Source organism: Notamacropus eugenii, chromosome 2 (genome assembly GCF_028372415.1).
Source record: "Notamacropus eugenii isolate mMacEug1 chromosome 2, mMacEug1.pri_v2, whole genome shotgun sequence".
Lineage (NCBI taxonomy): Eukaryota > Metazoa > Chordata > Mammalia > Diprotodontia > Macropodidae > Notamacropus > Notamacropus eugenii.
This window is the reverse complement of record NC_092873.1, coordinates 273227680-273247874: the sequence shown is the minus strand read 5'-3', so window position 1 is coordinate 273247874 and position 20195 is coordinate 273227680. Positions and strand designations below refer to the sequence as shown.

General features: G+C 34.9%; 1 protein-coding gene across 2 annotated transcripts in view; it reads left to right on the top strand.

The window, feature by feature from the left end:
- DPYD (dihydropyrimidine dehydrogenase) overlaps positions 1-20195 on the top strand; it is a 1077299-nt gene that overhangs the window by 548051 nt on the left and 509053 nt on the right. For both annotated transcript variants that reach the window (XM_072644083.1, XM_072644082.1), the window contains one exon: positions 6463-6647. In XM_072644083.1, coding sequence (XP_072500184.1) covers positions 6463-6647 — 185 coding nt within the window. The remainder of the gene's footprint in view (positions 1-6462; positions 6648-20195) is intronic.

Here is a 20195-nt window from a genome sequence, read left to right as displayed (position 1 = left end):
ATGTCCCCATCACTTAGCACATTGGCATCACGAATTCTAATAAATGCTTTATGATCGATTATCAATCCAAAGACACTCTAAGTACCTAAGATGTAAAGGGGAAATTATTAATTGCTTTGCAGGAGTTAATATCCAATTAAGGAAGAAAAGATGGAAAAATAAAATAAACCAACAAATGCACCATATCATAAGTACTCAAAGAGTTTAGATTATTAAACCAGAAGAGGAGTAGATATACTGGTGGTGTGGTTAGGGAAATTTTTATTGAGGAGGTGAGTTTGAAAGAGGAGGCTCTATCAGCCAAGTAAGAGGAAGGTAGCATTGTGTGGCAACCTCATGGTTCAGAAAGCCTGAGTTCAAATTCTGCCTGTGATGCACACTAGCTGAGTGACCTTGACCTCTTAGTGTCTCAGAAAACTCGCTAAAACCCTCAGTGGTAGAGATGGACCCAAACTTCCTTTAGTCATAGAGAAGGGTTATCATGTTGACCACTCTATAATTTGGGATGACAGTGTGGAATATTAGGAAGATGACTGGAGGGTAGACTTCTAAAGGGATCCTCGCCATTCTCACAGGTTTTTGGTATCGTTTTCATTTCTTCTTGTTGTTGGTCAGCCTTCTTCAAAATATCAATTTGACTCTCCACTTTATTTTGCCTCCATACTTGGAGATAGGAAAAGCAAAACAAAACAAAGCAAAAAAAATTATTGTATAGCTTAAAAAAATACTGCAATCTGTTCATCCCTAAGAAATGCTAATGTGTAGTTCTCAGCATTTTAAAAAATTATAACTTATAATTTTTAAGTTGTGCCCAATGTTGAATCCCATAACTTATTAATGATCCAAAAGAAACAGTGATAATATTTCTTTGTTATGATTACTGATGGGTTGTTTTTGGAGAATCAGTCTATACTCATGTACTAAAAATACAACAAATTTGACATTCATTTATAAATACTGAGAAATATACTTGTCATATGCTAGCAGGTTTCTCTTTTACATATATGACAGCAGGGCTACATCAGTTTAATTGACCTTGGCAATCTGCATCTGCTAGTGATGTGTCCCTGAGGGACAGTTTCTGCAATTTTAAGCTGCAGCTTTTATTGAAGAACTTAGGTGTCACAATACAATTAGACCTTGGAAAAAAAGAAAAAAATAGTTCACGCATTACATTAGGACTGAATAAAAGGTCCTATTCTTAAAAATTAAATCATTATTGTAAAGCTACCTTACTGTGTCTTCATTTTTAAAATAACTAGTCCTAAAACAATGATAATTAAAATAAGGGAAAGGGAGAAAGCTTGAATTTTGGCCTTCCAGTGCATATTAAGAAAGACAGAGCTCTTTTAAAGATGACCTAAAAACTCCAGTGAATATGTGGGTTGAATCATTTTTATTGCATTTGGGGAAACTGTGCTGTTGGCTTCCCTCTCTGTTCAGCTCTTAGGCCTTGAGTTTCATACAGTTGTCTCAAGTGCAATGTAGTCTCTATGGGAAAATTTATCTTGCTGATGATTACCAACTACCTGTTTCGTATATACAGTATATGATGCCTAATATTTCACTTAGTACTTCATAAGAAATAGAAATCAATTATTTGATTTATAAATCTAAATATATTTTGCTCCATTTGTGTTTTCATTCCTTTTAAGTTGGTTAGTAGTGGGAGAGAAGATATGCCATTGAGTTTCACTTGCATGTATCCCAAGGTGAGCATATGAAAAGAACCATGGCAGAGTTGTAGAAGGTGCCAACAGTGATGGTCAAAGTTAAAAGGCATTCTTAGAAGAACAGATTTAAAAAGAAAAAAAGTGCAAAAAGATGAAGGCTAAAAAGAAAAATAAATAGGTTCAAAAAAGGTTTAGAGAAATTCATAAATTATAAATCCATGATGTATTACAAAGGGAAATTAAGGATATTGGAAGCAATAGCCCTCACCTTTACAGGTTACTATCATAGAAGACACCTTGCTTCACCATTGGTTCCTGGGTATCACTGTTTGAATACCAAATAAATATTAATCTGTCATTTCTTATATTCATATTAACAACTCACACTTATATTTACATTATGCTTTACAATTTACAAATCACTTTCATAATCCAATGTCAATAATTACTTTATTATCATTTCCATCTTATAAATGAGGACGTTGAAGTCTCAGAAAAAGTCAAGTTACATGACTAGTAAGTGACAGTCAAGACTTGAACACATGTCTGATGACTCCTAGTCTAGTGATTATTATGCCTCACCAGACTGTCTCCTTGGTTTATAAGCAGCAGTTGTACCTACTCTTTTCAAATATTTCCTTCAGGGAAATGCTTTGAAGATAAAATACCAGATCCTGTTATTGGTATAAGATGTTCTCTGTTATTATTGGCATAAGGCATTATGTGTCATTATGAAAGGGAATTGAAATGTGAACATTGAAATAGACTGCTTTGCTTTTGATTCTTTTTTGTTCCCCATGAGATGAAGCAATAAATGTATGAGAGACTTGAATCCCTGAAACAGACCTGCCTGAAAAATGAAAAGATCATTTTCAGAAGATGACGGGGCTCTCATTTTCTCTACCCACTCTCTCCTTACCCTCTGGCTATCTGACTTCTGCCCCCACCAATCTACTGAAAATAATCTCAGATGGCAAGAATAGCCATCAAATCCAATGGCTGCTTCTAAGTCCTCATCCTCCTTGACTTGTCTACAGGACTTGACACGATTGACTAAAACTTGCTACTGGATATCCTCTTCTCCCTTGGCTTCAGAGACACTACCCTTTCCTGGTTCATATGTTGTTTCTTTAATAGTTCCTTGTTTTCTCTTCTTATGTTTCTTTGCCCTCCTCCCAACCTCTCCATGTAAGTGCTACCCAAGATTTTCCCCTTGACCTTCTGCTTTTGTCTCTAGACTTGACATTTTCACTCCCTCCCATAGCTAACTTCTACTCTAGGTAGTTGGCTCCTGAATCTATAGCCTAGACTTGACCTCTCTCTGACTCACATATCAAGCCATCTTCTGGACATCGCTGCCTGGAGGTTCCACTGCCATTTCAAAATCAACATGTCCAAAACAAACTTATTATTTTGCCTTTCAACCTATTATTCTTTTAGATTTTACTATTTCTATCAGTGTTACCACCCTTGCACCTAGTGTCTCATTTGAGATCTTTTGATCATTGTTCACTCTTCATTATCTTTTATATCCAATCCCTTGAAAAGTCCTAAAGATGCTACATCTGAAAGGCCTCATATCCATCTCCTTAAATTTAGTCCTACCACCAATATCTTACTATTAGTTTCATTTCAACCACTTGGAATATGGTATTACCCTCCTAATAGGTCTTTGTAGCCTCACTATTGCCACCCATATTTGTGCATAGATTTGGTCATGATTCCCCTCTGCTCAAAAAACTTGTTCAGTAGTTTCAGACTCTTCATGGTAGAGCTACTGTAGTGTTTGCCATTTCCTTCTCCAGTGGATTAAAGCAAAAAGAGATTGTGACTTGCCCAGGGTAACACAGCTAATAAGTGTCTTAGGTCAGATTTAAACTCAGGAAGATGAGACTTCCTGATTCTCAGCTCAGTACTCTATCCACTGTGCCATCTACCTGCCCCTGCTCTAAGCTAGTGACTCCCTATAGCTTATTGAGTACTTACTTTTGCCTGGTATTCAAGAATCTCCAATTCAATTAAATTGAACAAATATTTAGTAAGCACTCTACTACCTGATACCACTCTATTTTTTTGGTCTCTTCTTTAGTTACTCCCCCACTTACATTCTACACTCAGGTGCAAATTAATCTCTGCCAGCTATATCCTATGATTCAATGCCTTTATTCCTGTCCTCATGTTCCATATTCTTGGAATGCTCTGCCTTTATCTGTTGGATTCTTACTCATTTTCAAATGCCAGACTTCCACAGTGTTCTTCCACAATGTATTCTCTGATCTCTCCCTATTAAGAAAAGCCTTCTCTCATGGACCATAAGCAGTCCTTTCATTTTGCATCTCTCTCTTGATTTTTTATAGTGATGTGTATTATAGATAACTATGTTTGTGTCTTATACTCTTACAAGGTTTTAATCTCTGTGAGGACTGGAAGAATGTCATAATTCTTTGTATCCAGCATTAATCACAAGTAACTGCTTAATGGAAATGATAAGCACTTTTTCCCCCAATTAATGTATATTACATTTTAGAAGATAAATTTTATATTGAAGTTGTATATATGTGACAATTTATGTTTTCAGTATATTAAAGGTTTTTTATTTTTGTTAAAATCAGTGTTTTGAGTTTAATCCATAATTATTAATTTAATCATTGAAATTGTTCAGTAATAGTATGAGACAACTGTGATTATTAGAGATAGATGAATTGAATAACCACTGATCTCTTGAGGCTGGTTGGAACTTTTTGATGTTATTACCTATAGCAAAACTCACTCACTGTTAGCAATTGGGAAAATAGTCTGTTGTGGAACACAGATCAAGTAATTAATATCTTCTAAGATGTGATTAGATGAGTCTTAAAATAAATTAAAATCTATTCAATTGTTACATAGAAATATAACTTTTTAAAAATGTGGTTTTAGGAAATATTATAGAGTTGGAGCCAAAAGACTGAAAATATTTGAATCATACTACTTTCCCATGTGACTTTGGGCAAGATTGGTAACTTCTCTTGACTACTGATTCTTTCTTTGAGGAATTTGTAAAATTGGGGAGGGAGATTTGATTAAAGGACCTCTGCCATCTCTTTCAACTTTAGATCTATAATCTTATATCTATTACTTCTATGGCTAAATATGACTTTTCTAATTCTTTCTAAGATTATGCCATCACAAGACATACTATCTATTTACCTTTATTAAATGACTTGGGCAGTTAGATTACACAATGGGTAGAGCAGCAGCACTGGAGTCAGAAGGACCTGAGTTCAAATTTGACCTCAGATACTTACTAGCTGTATGACTTTGAATTAATCACTTAACTGTTTGCTTTAGTTCCTCATCTATAATATGAACTGGAAAAGGAAATAACAAACCACTCCAGTATCTTCCCAAGAAAACCCAGAATGGGGTAATGGAGAGTAGGGAATAACTGAAACACCAATAAAAATTAAATGACTTAGGAAATACACCTAAAAGAGTATAAATCCACTTTCTTAAATTTAATGCTATGTTTATTTAATAAGTAAATAAAACCCCTTGAATTTAATTCAATCCAACATTTCCTATTAAATTCCTACACCATGTTTTTTTTTTCAAAATAAGCTGCCACTAAGTAAGATCTACTGTTTCTCTACCCTTTCTATATGTATACAATTAAAATTTTGAATTGGAATGAGTAAATATTATAATTAAGCACTCTATAAGTGATAAATAGATAAAAAAGACATAACTAAGACCAATTATGAAAATAAAGTGATGCTAACTGTGTCAACTGTGCAATATAGAATTAGACAAAGGATTTCTGTGACATATTATATATGAGAAATGTCTGTTATGGAAGAGATGGAGGAATGTGCTTGGGATTATAAAATATTTGAGTGGATTTGCTGATGTGGTATCCAGGGATTAATGGCCAATATAGAATTAGAGACCACAAGTCTTTTTCCTTAATCTTATCATAATTTATTCTGATAACTTAATTTTCCTTATTTCTCTGATCAAAGACAGCCCCTCTCTCTACCTCATCAACCCTCTTCATCTGTATATAGTCAAGTTCCATGATTTAGGAATGTACATTTGGCAACTTTAGGGAATGAATTTTAGATGGAAGAGATTGGAAACAAAGAGATTAATTATGTGGTTATTTCCAGGGCAAAGGTTTTTGAATTTCTGAACTAGAGTAGATGTTGTGAAAGTGATGAGAAAGGGATTATCATGTAAAGGTTGTTGTTGGAATGGGATCAACAAAATTCAGCAAATGATTACATGGGATGGGAGAAGGGATGTGAGAGGGGAAGGCAGATGGAGGAATCAAAGATGACTCCAGTGTTGTGAACGAAGTGACTGAAAGCATGGTGGTGTCTTCAACAGAAATAAGATATTTGGATTTTGAAGGAAATGCAATGAGCTCCTTTGCATTAGGCCATCTAGTGTAAGCTAATTGTGAGCAGGAATTATAACTACTTCAAACCCAATGATAAGAAGTCATTCAGTTTTTCCTTGAAGGTCTCTAATGAGAGAGAACCCATTACCTCCTATTACTACTCCACTTTGGAATTCTAACTCTGGTTTTTGTGCAGTTTTTCCTTACTTTAGGACAAAATTTGCCCCTTTACAATGTCTGTCTATTGCTCCTAGTTCTTCCCTGTTGAATAAAGCCAAATAAGTCTGATCCCTCTTTCACATGGTCCTTCAGATACTTGAAAACAGATAACAATCCTAATTGTTTTTCACATTATCAATGTATTATGTTGACCATTCATTCATTGCTGATTTTGTCCCTTGTTTACAGTAAAAGAAGCCATGAATCCTATCAAGTTTAACCGATGGGGTCTTCCAGAAATAGATCCAGAGACGATGCAAACCAGTGAACCATGGGTGTTTGCAGGTGGTGACATTGCCGGTTTAGCTAATACTACAGTGGAGTCAGTGAATGATGGGAAGCAGGCTTCTTGGTATATGCACAAATACATACAGGTATGTCTCCTTTTTTAGTTTTAATTGATATTACCTAAGAGTTATTCATTTATTATTAATATTAAATGTCAGACAAAGGATTTCTGCGACATACTATATATGAGAAATGTCTGTTATGGAAGAGATGGAGGGATGGGATTATAAAATATTTGAGTGGATTTGCTGATGTGGTATCCAGGGATTAATGGCCAATATAGAATTAGAGACCACAAGTCTTTTTCCTTAATCTTATCCAATTGAAACATCTATCTATAAGTTAGACAAAAATAGTGAAGTTATGTTAATCAAATATTCATACAAAGCAAAGCTGGATGGTTATTTCAATGAACTGATATTCAAAATAATCTCAAAAGGTAAGAAAGCTGAAGCTAAACCTGTAGATGAAATTTAACAGGAATAAATGTAAAATTCATCCTGTAGCTTTCAAATCAGGTGGACAAGTATTGAATAGGAAGGGCTTAGCTTATTCTAAGTTTATTTGAAAAATGACACTGTTTCAATTGACCATAAGATTAATAACACTCAATACGAACAGATGACTATGTATCAAAATTCTTACAAAATCTTAGCAAAAAAGTAGTATCTACTCACAGAAGGAATCATTCTGATCTATTCTTTTTCAATTAGACTCACTTTTGACGTTTGTTACCTATGTGCCATTGAGCAAGTCATATGAGTATTGTTTCAAGGAATTGGGAGTCTTTAACCTGTAGAAGTGAAGACAGAGGAGAGAGTCATTCTCTTCAGTTTTTTGGAGTATTGTCATATATAAGAAGAAATAGCCTTCTTATGTTACTCTAAATATCAGAACTGTGACAAATAGGAAAAAGACAAATTTCAGTTTAATTTAATTTTTTTTTAGTTTTATTTATTTACTTTTAGATTTTGACATTCATTTCCACAAAATTTTGAGTTCCAATTTTTCTCCCCATCTCTCCCCTTCCCTTATCCCCATCTTCTCTCTTTTCTTGTAGGGCAAGATAGATTTCTATACCTCATTACCTGTATTTCTTATTTACCAGTTATATGTGATAACAATTTTCAATATTTGTTTCTAACCCTTTGAATTCCAACTTCTCTCCCTTCCTTCCTCCCCACCCATCCCCACTGAGAAGGCACACAATTCAATACAAGCTACATATATGCTATTTTGCAGAAGACTTCCATAATAGTCAGGTTGTGTAGGACTAACTCTATTGCCCTCTATCCTACCCTGTCACCCCCTTCTTTCATTCTCTCATTTGACCTTGTCCCTTCCCAAAAGTGTTTACTTCTAGTTACTCCCTTCTCCCATTTGCCCTCTCTTCTATCATTCCCCTCACCTCACTTGTCCCCTTCTCCCCTACTTTCCTGTAGTGTAAGATAGGTTTTCATACCAAATTGAGTGAGCGTGTTATTCCCTCCTTAAGCCATATGTGAAGAGAGTAACCTCTACTTTTCCCCTCTCACCTTCTCCTTTTTCTCCTCCATTGAAAAAAAAATTTTCTTATCTCTTTTATGAGTGATAATTTGCCCCATTCCATTTCTCCCTTTCTACTCCCAATATATTCCTCTCTTACCCCTTAATTTTTTTTATAGATATCATTCCTTCTGATTCAACTCAGCCTATGCTCTATGTGTGTGTGTGTGTGTGTGTGTGTGTGTGTGTGTGTGTGTGTGTGTGTATAACCTCCACCTATCCAAATACTGAGAAAAATCTTAAGAGTTACAAATATTATCTTTTCAAGTAGGAATGTAAACAACTCAGCTTTAGAAAGTCCTTTATGATTTCTCTTTCCTGTTTACCTTTTCATGTTTCTCTTGATTCTCATGTTTGAAAGTCAGATTTCTTCTTCAGTTCTGGTCTTTTCATCAAGAATGCTTGAAAGTCCTCCATATCATTGAATGACCATTTTTTTCCCTGAAGTATTGTACTCAGTTTTTTTCTGGTTAGGTGATTTTTGGTTTTAAACCCAGTTCTTTGACTTCTGGAATATTCTATTCCAAGCCCTTCAAACTTGTAATGTAGAAGTTGTCAGATCCTGTGTTATCCTGATTGTATTTCCACAATACTCAAATTGTTTCTTTCTAGCTGCTTGCAATATTTTCTCCTTGACCTGGGAACTCTGTAATTTGGCTACAATATTCCTAGGAGTTTCTCTTTTCAGGTGTCTTTTAGGAAGTGATCAATGGATTCTTTCAATATTTATTTTGCCATCAGGTTCTATTATATCAGGCCAGTTTTCCTTGATAATTTCATGAAAGATCATGTCTAGGCTCTTTTTTTGATCGTGGTTTGGGTAGTTCCATAATTTTTAAATTGTCTCTCCTGGATCTATTTTCTAGGTTAGTTGTTTTCCCAATGAGATATTTCACATTGTTTTCTATTTTTTCATTCTTTTGGTTTTGTTTTGTAATTTCATGGTTTCTCATAAAGTCATTAGCTTCCCTGAACTCCAGTCTCATTTTTAAAGAACTGTTTTCTCCAGTGAGCTTTTGAACTTCCTTTTCGATTTGGCTAATTCTGCTGCTTAAAGCCTTCTTCTCCTCATTGGCTTTTTGGACCTCTTTTTCCAATTGAGTGAGCCTATTTTTAAAGGTGTTATTTTCTTCAGCATTTTTTTGGACCTCCTTTAGCAAGCTGTTGATTTGCTTTTCAAGCTCTTCCATGGCCTGAGACCATTGCATATTTATTTTGGAGGTACTGAATGCAGAAACTTTGACTTCCTCTGACAGTATACCTTGTACTTCCTCATCTGAAAGGATGGAAGGAAATACCTGTTCACCAAGAACGTAATCTTCTAAGGTCTTATTTTTTTCCCCTTTTTCGGGCATTTTTCCAGTCAGTTACTTGACTTCTGAATCCTTTGTCAAGAGGAGAGTCCTAGTGCTCCTCCTCCCCCCAGGACCATTCTCAGGGCTGAGGTTCAGATCAGCTGCTAAATTCCCCCAGGGGCTTTAGGTGGAGTGCTTCACAAAGGACTGCTGCAGCTGCCCCACCACTGGTGCCACCATCACCACTACCTGGGGCCAGTGCTAGGAGAGGAGCCTGCTCCTTTCTCTCCCAGTTGGGAAAGCCCTCTTAATGACCTTTGAAACTTTCTTTTGTGCTTGTGGGTTGAGGGATCTGAGACCCTCTGCTGCTGCTAGGAATTCTGCCACAGAGGCTGGCTCTGGTCCTGTTCCTCCTGGTGTCACATGGCCAGGGCTGGGCTCCACTCTGCTGCATTGATAGACTTTTCCTGTCAGCCTTCCAGGTTACCTTTGGTGGAAATCTCTTTCACTGTGTTGTTCTGTGGCTTCTGCTGCTCTAGAATTTGTTGACAGTCATTTTTTACAGGTGTTTTATGGGCTGTGGTGGAAGAGCTAGAGTATGTGCATCTTTCTATCCACCATCTTGGCTCTGCCCCCTCAGTTTAATTTTAAACTAACAGTGAGATGAGTTGATTTTGAGATAGTAACTGATTGACCATCTTTTAGATATTATGAAGAGATTAATTTCACTGAATGAGAAATTAGGTTAGTTGATTAAACTTCTGATTCTAAAATTCAATACGTGGAAGATAAATGCATTCTTTTTTTCATTGACTTGACTTTTTTAAAAATTATTTAATACATCACAACTTTTCTTGGTGTTGATTCCCTCTATGGCTTCTATTCTTGAACTTTCAGAGCTTCTCTCACCTTTATCGCAATGCCCCCATCCCGAATGTTTTTAGGATATGAGGGAATAATTTATCACTCAAAGCTCAGCCCCACTAATTTTATAGTCAAGACAAATTCCACAGAATCTGACAAAGGGGAATACCTGAAAGATAGGCAGACTTTCTAATCAGCTCATGGGCATTCAGCACCAGCATCCTGATATTCTTGGTTACACCAAGAAAAGTGCTGCAAAAGAAAACATGGAGTTACTGAATCAACTGAGTCAAGTAGGTTGTATGAGGTAAAATTCCCAATGTGGCACTTGAATTAATTCTAAATCAAACACATTATTTCTGCATTCCTGACAGTGTTATGTACAATGTACTAAACAGAGTAAAAACTTTTTATAAGCAAAGACAGTGAAAGAAGTAACACATAAAAGAACAGAAAATTAAGTACATTTATATATGTTATTCTACCATATATAGTTTAGCAATGAACTAACTGAATGCAAAATAAAGTCAAATCTGTAAATTTTGAAGGTAAATCTCTTTTAAACTGTTTACACAACAACATGTTGTTGCAATTTTTCTTTTGTTCTTCACCATGTGTATCAGTAAGCACCCCAATATATACAGGAGGGGCTGCTACTGCAGCTTCCTTGATCTGCTTCTCTAAAAGGAAAAGCAACTCTTGAGGAGTTAACAATCACTTTAAGCAAGCACAGGTATCAGAGAAAATCAAAATTTCAGAGAAATGAAAAATCAACAGACAGTACTTCCAAACTGCTTGACCATTAACATACATACATCTTTACCAGCGAGGGAAGCACCAATATCTGGGTTTTCAAAGCCTGGGAGTGGGTGAGTGGAAGGGGGTGCTGCTTGGCAGCTTCCCAGACTCTCATTTGGCACTCAAAACTTCTTGCAAAAATTAATCCTCAAAGTAAAACCTCACCCTCAGATATTTATACCCTTTTCAGAGCCAGAGGGCATAACCCTCAGACCCAGTGCCTCAATAGTAAAAACAAAAGGTACTTGGAACCCTCCTATGAAATGATTCCCCTAATCAAACTTCCCTCAATGGGCAGGCCCATCAATGGGTGGGAAAGATCTTCTTTAATCACATTATTCCATCAGAGGCACTTTTTGTAAAACAAAAATATCAAAAGATTCTAATTTGATTGCCATCACATCATCTCATCTGAAAGTTTTCTTTTTCTTTTTCATTTTTTAATGAATTATGTCTATAAACTTCAATTAGCAGGAATCTAAATATCGAACTAGTGATATGGTTAATTCATTTGCAGTATGAGGCTAGTTTGATATCATCACATAAAATTTTGTAGTATGTGCATTATGGTTACCAATGCTTTTTTGCATAGATTTGCAATTCATATAAAATAATTGGCATTATATGCATTCAAGAGTAGACCTTGGATACTGATGGAGATGTGGCAAAAGAAGGCTATTATCATATAGAAAAGATAGTGTGATTATTTTATGATCATTTAAAGTTGAGGAAAATCAGTCTAAAGAAAGCTTTTAAGAGACTCAGCTTTGAAAAATCAAGTGAAAACAAGTGAACAAAATATAGAAAAGATCTGCAGGGTATTTGTTTTTGTTTTTGTAGCAAACCCTTTACCATTAAGGACAGTGGAGACACTATTCTTGAATTCTAATATCACTATCCTGAAGATCTATCAATGAATATGATACTGAAGAAACCATATATAGGAAATACAACTGGTTTATATAGATTATATATGTAGAGCAAGACTAATTTTCAGGCCTGATAATACTATTCCCAAAGTATCAAAAGGGGGAAAAATACCAAAGATATGGGAATGAATTTTATTATTAATGAAAAAGTCACCAAAAAATCATCATTAATCTCTACCTATTCCTGTTTCCAATTTCCTTGCTTTTTCTCTCTGTGTATTTTCTCTATCCTGAGAATAATCTACATATTTGTTTAAAGCATAATTTTGAAGATACAAGGAGGGGTGCCTGAAGGGCTTCATCAGCAATATTGTACATCTTTACTATCAGCAATATTCCACATCTTTACCATTATATAAGGTATAGAAAATGTATGGTCTCAATGTGCTTATTCTAAGTTTTCCAGAAGTGATCTCACTAAAGTAATGGAGACTTTTCTTAACTTTTCTTGACATCTTATAGGATTGGTAGAATAAAATAGAAAAGAGTCATATAGGATAGGCAGGCATGGTGATGTGGCCAACTGCATTGTGGAAGGGAATATGCTTGTCAATTTCTGATCTTTTTTGAGTGTTGAAGTGATAGGTTATGATCTGACCTATCAAAGATGGAAGTAGTTTGTTCTACTTTGAGGGCTAATTAATCCACACAGTATAGTACGGATTCATACATGCCACCAGTGTAATTGTATAGTTAGAATTGCTTTGTCAATAAACCTTCCACATCAATAAACTTGTTTGAATTAGGACATTCATTAAGACATTTGGATTATCTTCACAGCTGGGTAGCTAGGCTTTCTCTTAGCTGTATTGGCAAGTTTCCCTTGTCAATGTTTTCTCCATTTGCTGCTCATCATTCTTTCATGTTAAGCTGGTGCTACTGCCTTTCCTCTCTTAGAAGACTAAGAGTCAACTTCACTTTAATTATTTGTAAGAATATTAGTAGAGTCCCTATCTCCTATTAGGGATCATATTTACTGATATACTTTTGGTGAAGCTTTAAATAACAAATACCAAAAAGGCACTCCAGATGAATGTGTGTTCTTAAATGATTGAATATAGATAAAATCTTGTTTTATCTTGAACATATTTCATTACCCACATGTGATGAGTTAATTTCTTACAGAAATATTTCATGGCTTTCATATTCCTAGCACTATTTAGATAATGGGGTAAGGAGTGAGAGAGAGAGTTGATGAAAAGAAGCAAATTTTATGGCCTCTGTGTTCAAGGATTTTATAGTGAGATAAAAGATAACTTAGTGAATAGTTATAGAATAGTACAATGAAATTTATAATAAAAATTAAACAATATTATCAAGGCCAAAATGTATAACGAGAAAAGCTGAAGATGTTCAGAAAGAGGACTGATCAATAGGGATTATAGGAATTCTTGGTAGAGATGACTTTGGTAGAGATGATTTATAGAATATCTATTCTTTGAATAGGGGAATAATATTATCAGAAAAACATGCAATTAGGAGTAAAAATGGCAATATGAGGGGTTATAGATTGGAGTGGAAGTTATGGATTGATCAATAACGTCAGATAAATTAGATACAATGGCACTATACTGAATGTGAAGATAAGGAATTTAAATTTTATTTCATAGACAGTGAAGATTATTTGAAAGATGTGCATTTTTTATATAACCTTACTATGTGTTACTATAATTTCTCTTATCTGTGGAAGGGCATAGATCTTATAGATATTTACAAACAGGTATAATACATTTATTTAAAATAAAAATTTTCATCCTATGATCTCTCTTTTGTTTGACTTATAGTTTTAAAAAAATCACATATCAGTTGGTGCAACCTGGTCTTCAAAGTATCCTTAAATTTTTGTCCTTTAAAGGTCTTTGAGAGAATTGATATGAGAAAAATGTTGTTTAAAGATTAGTCTGGTGTAATGCCAGAAAGATTTGAAGAACAAAAAAGGGACAGAGAGACCAGATTAGAAGCTATTTGTATTAATCTACGTATGAGGATTTGAGGGTGTGGATTAAGGCAATGGAAGTGGAAAGCATCAATCTAAAATGGATATCAAAAGAAAAAAATGCTAGATTTGACTTGGGAAGCAAATATAAGAAACCCAAAAACTATAGGGACATGTTAGTGCCTTCTCCAATATGGAAAAATAGTTGAGGAAAGATAAGTTTTAGTCATGTTGAGTTTAATAGTGATATTTAACACATAAGGGTTAATATAAATGTAACACATAAACATATAAGGTTTATGAGGCACTTAACACAAATTTGGGCTGTCATTAGTACAAGTATTGTGCCCATTGTACAGATGAGGAAATTGAGGTCTAGAGAGGTAAGCAACTTGTCCAGAATTATAAAGATAGTAAGTGGCAAAAAATAAGCTAGGATTCAAACATGTCTTTTGTGATTCTAAGTCAAACTAATAATAATATTAATAAGAGCTAACATTAATATAGAATTTACAATTTGCAGAGCTCTTTTCATATATTATGCCATTTGATCAAATGATCATTCCATTACAGCACATTGACTAGAGATCATAGGCAAAGCCATTTGAATGGAAGTCTTTTGAAAAAAGCGATCTCTACTCATGCTTTTGTATAAGCTGTTCCATAGGCTTATTCAGACCATATTCCCTCCACATCTACGTCTTATAAACTTAGTACCCTTCAAGAGTGAACTCAGGTTTCTCCTGCACAAAATATTTCTTAATTCCCATAATTGTTAGTATTTTCTTCCTTCTGATAATTATTTTTCTTTATTGTTTTATACTATGTATTTTCTTATCTTTCTACATTTTATATTCTCCAATAGATCCCCGAGCCTGGAGTCAGGAAACCCTGAATTCAAATCTGTTCTTAAACTCTTACCAGCTCTATAACTTTGGGCAAGTCACTTATGCCCTGTTTCCTCTGTTTCCTCTTGTGTAAAATGGGGATAAGAATAGCACCTACCTCCCAATGTTGTTGTGAAGATCATAAGTAAGATATTTGTAAAGTGCTTAATATTTGTAAAGCACATAGTAGGTACTATGTAAATGCTAGGTTGTTTATTTTTGTTATTATTATCTTTATCCTTCACTGAGGGAAAGGCATTGTTTTATTTTTGTCTTTATGTTTCTAGTAGCTAACACAATGCCTTAAAACATTTTTGCATCATGTATGTTACCTCATCAGTATAAGGAGCTACCAGCAAGGAACACCCTTCTATCAAAACATTTCAGCACCTTCTCTGCAATACATAGTCTTTATCAATTGTCTGGGGAACTGAAAGTTTCAGTGACTTATGGAGGGCCACACAGCCAGGATACTTCAGAAGAACTTGAACTCAGATATCCCTTGATACAAAGTCAGCTCTCTCCACTAAACCACGGTGCCTCTCACATAGTTGACATGTCAGAAGGATTTATTGAATTCAGTTGAATTAAAGAACAAAAGACAAGTGTAAGCCTTTCAGAGTGCCCAAATTAGATGGCAAAGACAAAATGGGGAATGATCAGGAAGGTAAGAAAAGAACCATTCTGGGATATCGTGAAAGAAGCAAAAGGAAGGAAGAAAATTTAAAGGCGAATAAGCATCATGGCAATATCAAGTTCTGCAGAACTCCCAAAAAGAATCAGATCAGATGTAAATCTTTCCTGAGAAGTAAGTTAATAGCCTCATCATGTTCAGGAATAGAAACAGATAGTTTAGAATGAGAAGAGTCAGGAAATTTTTAACAAGGAAAAAAAAATCCAGGTGTAATCTGGAATAGGGTGTGAACAAAATAAACTTGGGTAAGCAAAACTTATGGAATTGAATTTCATTATCAAAATGTACCTGTGCTTGGCAACTGATTGACTGAGGAAAATAAAAGATTGAAATGTGTGAAAAAGATTACACAGAAAAACTGAACTCCAAATCTGTAATACATAGTCACTAGACCCTTTATGTTCATAATGGAAATGGGAAAAATAGAAGTCTGTCTGATGTTAATGGTAGAAGTATACAACAGGTTTATGTGGAAGATAAAGACTGTGGTGTCAGCAATGTTAATTGGACAATATTTTAGTGGGAGCCAGGCTTCCAATTATACATGACCTAGAGCAAATGGCAGATCCAGAAATGGATGAAATGATTTTTAAAAATCAGACTTGTGATTCCATCTGCCTAAAGAGCTGATAATGAGGAACTATCTTTACCAGTACACATTGGCACTTTCTGTACCACCTGTAACTTGTAGAGTTGCCTGGGGCATTGAGAAGTTAAGTGACTATGAGCTCTTTGAAAACAGAAATTACTTGTTATTGTCATTGTTATCCTTTCTTTGTATCCCTGGGACCTATCACATGGCATCTTTAAGCATCTTAGTAGATGCTTTAAAAAAATGTTTGTTGCTCTGAGTTATACAAGTGAGGGGCAGAGGTAGGTCTTGGAGCCAAGCTTTCCCAACTCTCTCACCTTTTTATGTAGGACACCATGCTGTATGGAGATAATCATTGGATATATGATTCCAGATTTGAATAGAATCCAACTGGTGGACTGTGAATCTATTCTACAAAAATCTCTTTGCAAAGAGAATGGAATTTATAGGACTAAAGAACTGGTAAAGTAAAAGAGTGAAGAGTGACATCTCAAAGATAAATTTGGAGATTGTTCCAGAAGAGGAGATACTGAAAATAAGTTAAAGAGATTGTTGCAAATCAAGATCTGATGCCACTAACTCAATTAATGTGGGTCTCTGTAAAAATGCGGATGACATTCCACATATACCATGCCACCCTTATCCATGTCTTCCTAGAAATTCACTATAGGATTCCTTCATCATATTATAGAATCCCATAATTTTAAAATTGGAAGTGATTTCAGCAATTGGATATCTATTTGCTCTCCCAGTCTTAATTATATGGGTAGGTAATCTCTGCTATGCCATATCTGAGAAGTAGTAGTTCATCTGGCCTTTGCTGGAAAATCTTCAGGAAGGGGAATCTCACCATCATTGGATAAAGTCCAGGAAGGGTGGTAATTGCCTCTACACAGGGCAGAGACATTTATAAGCAATCTCCTGCCAACAACCACTAAGCAGACATCTTTTTGGAAGAATAGAATTGTATAAATCAATCTGCAAATAGTTATTAAGAGCCCACTATGTGCTAGGCACATAAACTCTGAAGAAACAAAGATAATTGAATTGGCAACGATATCTAAAGCTATAAATAAAGGTAGCTAGAAATTGAGTGATAAAATATACCTAGTGCTGGTCAAACAACAATACAAGTGAGAATAAAATAAAGTTTTCAAAATTTTACCTAGAATAGATTAAATAGAGAGGTCAAGTTAAAGGAAATGAAGAGTAAATGGGCAAAATACTATATTCAGATTTAGCACAGAGGGAAAAATCTAGGTAATAGGTGAAAAGGTGGTTAATGAAAGTGTATTAAAATTTTAATTGCATAGTTCTTTTCCAGTTTGAAAGTGACATCTGAGGGACACAATTTCCAACTTGCCACCATTTTTTCTTCTCTCAAGTATCTGCTCCTCCCCCACCCCTTAGCTTAGGACCTTGTCTCATACTTTACTGAGCAAAGAGAGGCTATTCACTATGAGTTCACTTTTTCCTCTCTTCTACATCTAAAAGTATCTTGGTATTATTTCCATCCTCTCTTGCTTTATTCCATATTCTTTTGAAGAGTTGATCCTTTGACTTATCAAGGCCAGTACCTTTTCATGTACCGTTGATTCCATCCCTTATCTACCAGAATTCTGCCTTGATTATCCTATGCCCTCTCTAATATTTAATCTCTATCCCTTGTTTTTTTCTTTGCTACTCCTAAAAAAAGATGAAATATCCCAAATTCGTTATTTTTTTGAAACGATTAGAGGAATTTTATTTATTTATAATTAATGCATTTGTTTTCAGTTTCCAACAATCACTTCCATAAGTTTTAAAATTTTCTCCCCTCTCTCCCCTCTCCTTCCCCATGAAGGCATGCATTCTTATGTGGGTTCTGCACATACATTCTTATAAAACACATTTTCACATTAGTCATGTTGTATAGAAGAATTAAAACGAATGGGAGAAACCATGAGAAAAAACAAAACAACACATAAAAAGAGAATATAGTCTGCTTCATTCTTCATTCTGACTCTGTAGTTCTTTCTCTGGATATGGATGGCATTTTACATCATGAGTTCTTTGAAAATGTTTTAGGTCTGTGCGTTTCTATGAAGGGCTAAGTTTATCAGATACAGTCCTTACACACTGTGGCTGTTACTATATGTAATGTTCTCCTGGTTCTGCTCACTTCACTTAGCATCAGCTCATATAAGTCCATCCAGGTTTTTCTGAAGTCTGCCAGTTCATCATTTCCTATAGCACAAAAATACTCTATGACATTCATATACCATAACTTGTTCAGCAATTCCCCAATTAATGGGCATCCCCTCGATTTCCAGTTTTCAGCCACCATAAAAAGAGCTGCTATAAATATTTTTGTACATGTGGGTCCTTTTCCTGTTTGTATGATCTCTTCTAGGGATACAGTTCTAGAAGCAGTATTGCTGGCTCAATGGGTATGCTCATTTTTATAGCCCTTTGAGCATAGTTCCAAATTGCTCTCCAGAATGGTTGGATCATCTCACAGCTCCACTAACAATAGTGTTCCAACTCTCCCACATCTTCTCCCACGTGTATCATTTTCCTGTTTTGTCATGTTAGACAATCTGATAGGTGTGATGTGGTACTTCAGAATTCTTTTACTTTGCATTTCTCTAATCAATAGTGATTTAGAGCAATTTTTCATATGACTATAAATAGCTTTAATTTCTTCCTCTGCATATATTTTAGAAATGAGGCCTTTATCACAGACACTAGTTGTAAAAATTCCCAGTTTTCTGCTTCCCTCCTAATCTTGGTTGCATTGACCTTGTTTATGCAAAACCTTTTCACTTTAATGTAATAAAAATGATCCATTTTGCATTTCATAATGTTCTCTGTCTCTTGTTTGGTCATAAATTTTTTCCATTCTCCATAAATCTGACAAATACTTTAATCATGTTGTATAGTCACATTAGTCATGTTAAAGGACTTTAGTCCTTTGCTCCCCTAATTTATTTGTAATATATCTTTATAACTAGATCATGTATCCATTTGGACTTTATTCTTGTGTACAGTGTCAGGCATTGGTCTATGCCTAGTTTCCACTACACTATTATCCAGTTTTCCCAGTGGTTTTTGTCAGACAGTGAGTTCCTATCCCAGAAGCTGGGATCTTTGGGTTTATCAAACAGTAGACTGCTATATTCATTGACTACTGTGTCTTGAGTACCTAACCTATTCCACTGAACTACCCCTCTATTTCTTAGCCAGTACCAAGTGGTTTTGATAATTGCTGCTTTATAATACAATTTGAGATTTGGTATGGCTAGTCAAGCTTCCTGAGCATTCCTTTTCATTAATTCCCTTGATACTCTGGACCTTTTGTTTTTCCAGATGAATTTTCATATTATTTTTTCTAGCTATATAAAATATTTTTTAGCAGTTTGACTGGTATGACACTGAATTAGTAAATTAATTTAAATAGAATTGTCATTTTTATTATATTGGGTCGGACTGCCCAAAGCAACTGATGTTTTTCCAGTTATTTAGATCTGACTTAATTTGTGTGAAAAGTATTTTGTAATTGTATTCATATAGTCCCCGTATTTGTTTTGGCAGGTAGACTCCCAAATATTTTATAATGTCTGCAGTAACTTTAAATGGGATTTCTCTTTCTATCTCTTCCTGTGAGGCTTTGTTAGTAATATATAGAAATGCAGATAATTTATGTGGGTTTATTGTGTATCCTTCTACTTTGCCAAAGTTGTTTATTATTTCAAGTAGTTTTTTACATGATTCTCTACAATTCTCTAAGTGTATCATCATGTCACCTGTAAAGAGTGATAACTTAGTTTCTTCTTTGCCTATTCTAATTCCTTCAATTTCTTTTTCTTCTCTTATTGCTAAAGCTAACATTTCTAGTATCATGTAGAATAACAGTGATGATCATGGACATCCTTATTTCAACCCTGATTCTATTGGAAATGTATTTATCTTATCCCTGTTACATATAATGCTTGCTGATGGTTTTAGGTAGATATTACTTATTATTTTCAGAAAGGCTCCATTTATTCCTGTGCTCTTCAATGTTTTCAATAGAAATGGTGGTGTATTTTATCAAAAGCTTTTTCTGTGTCTAT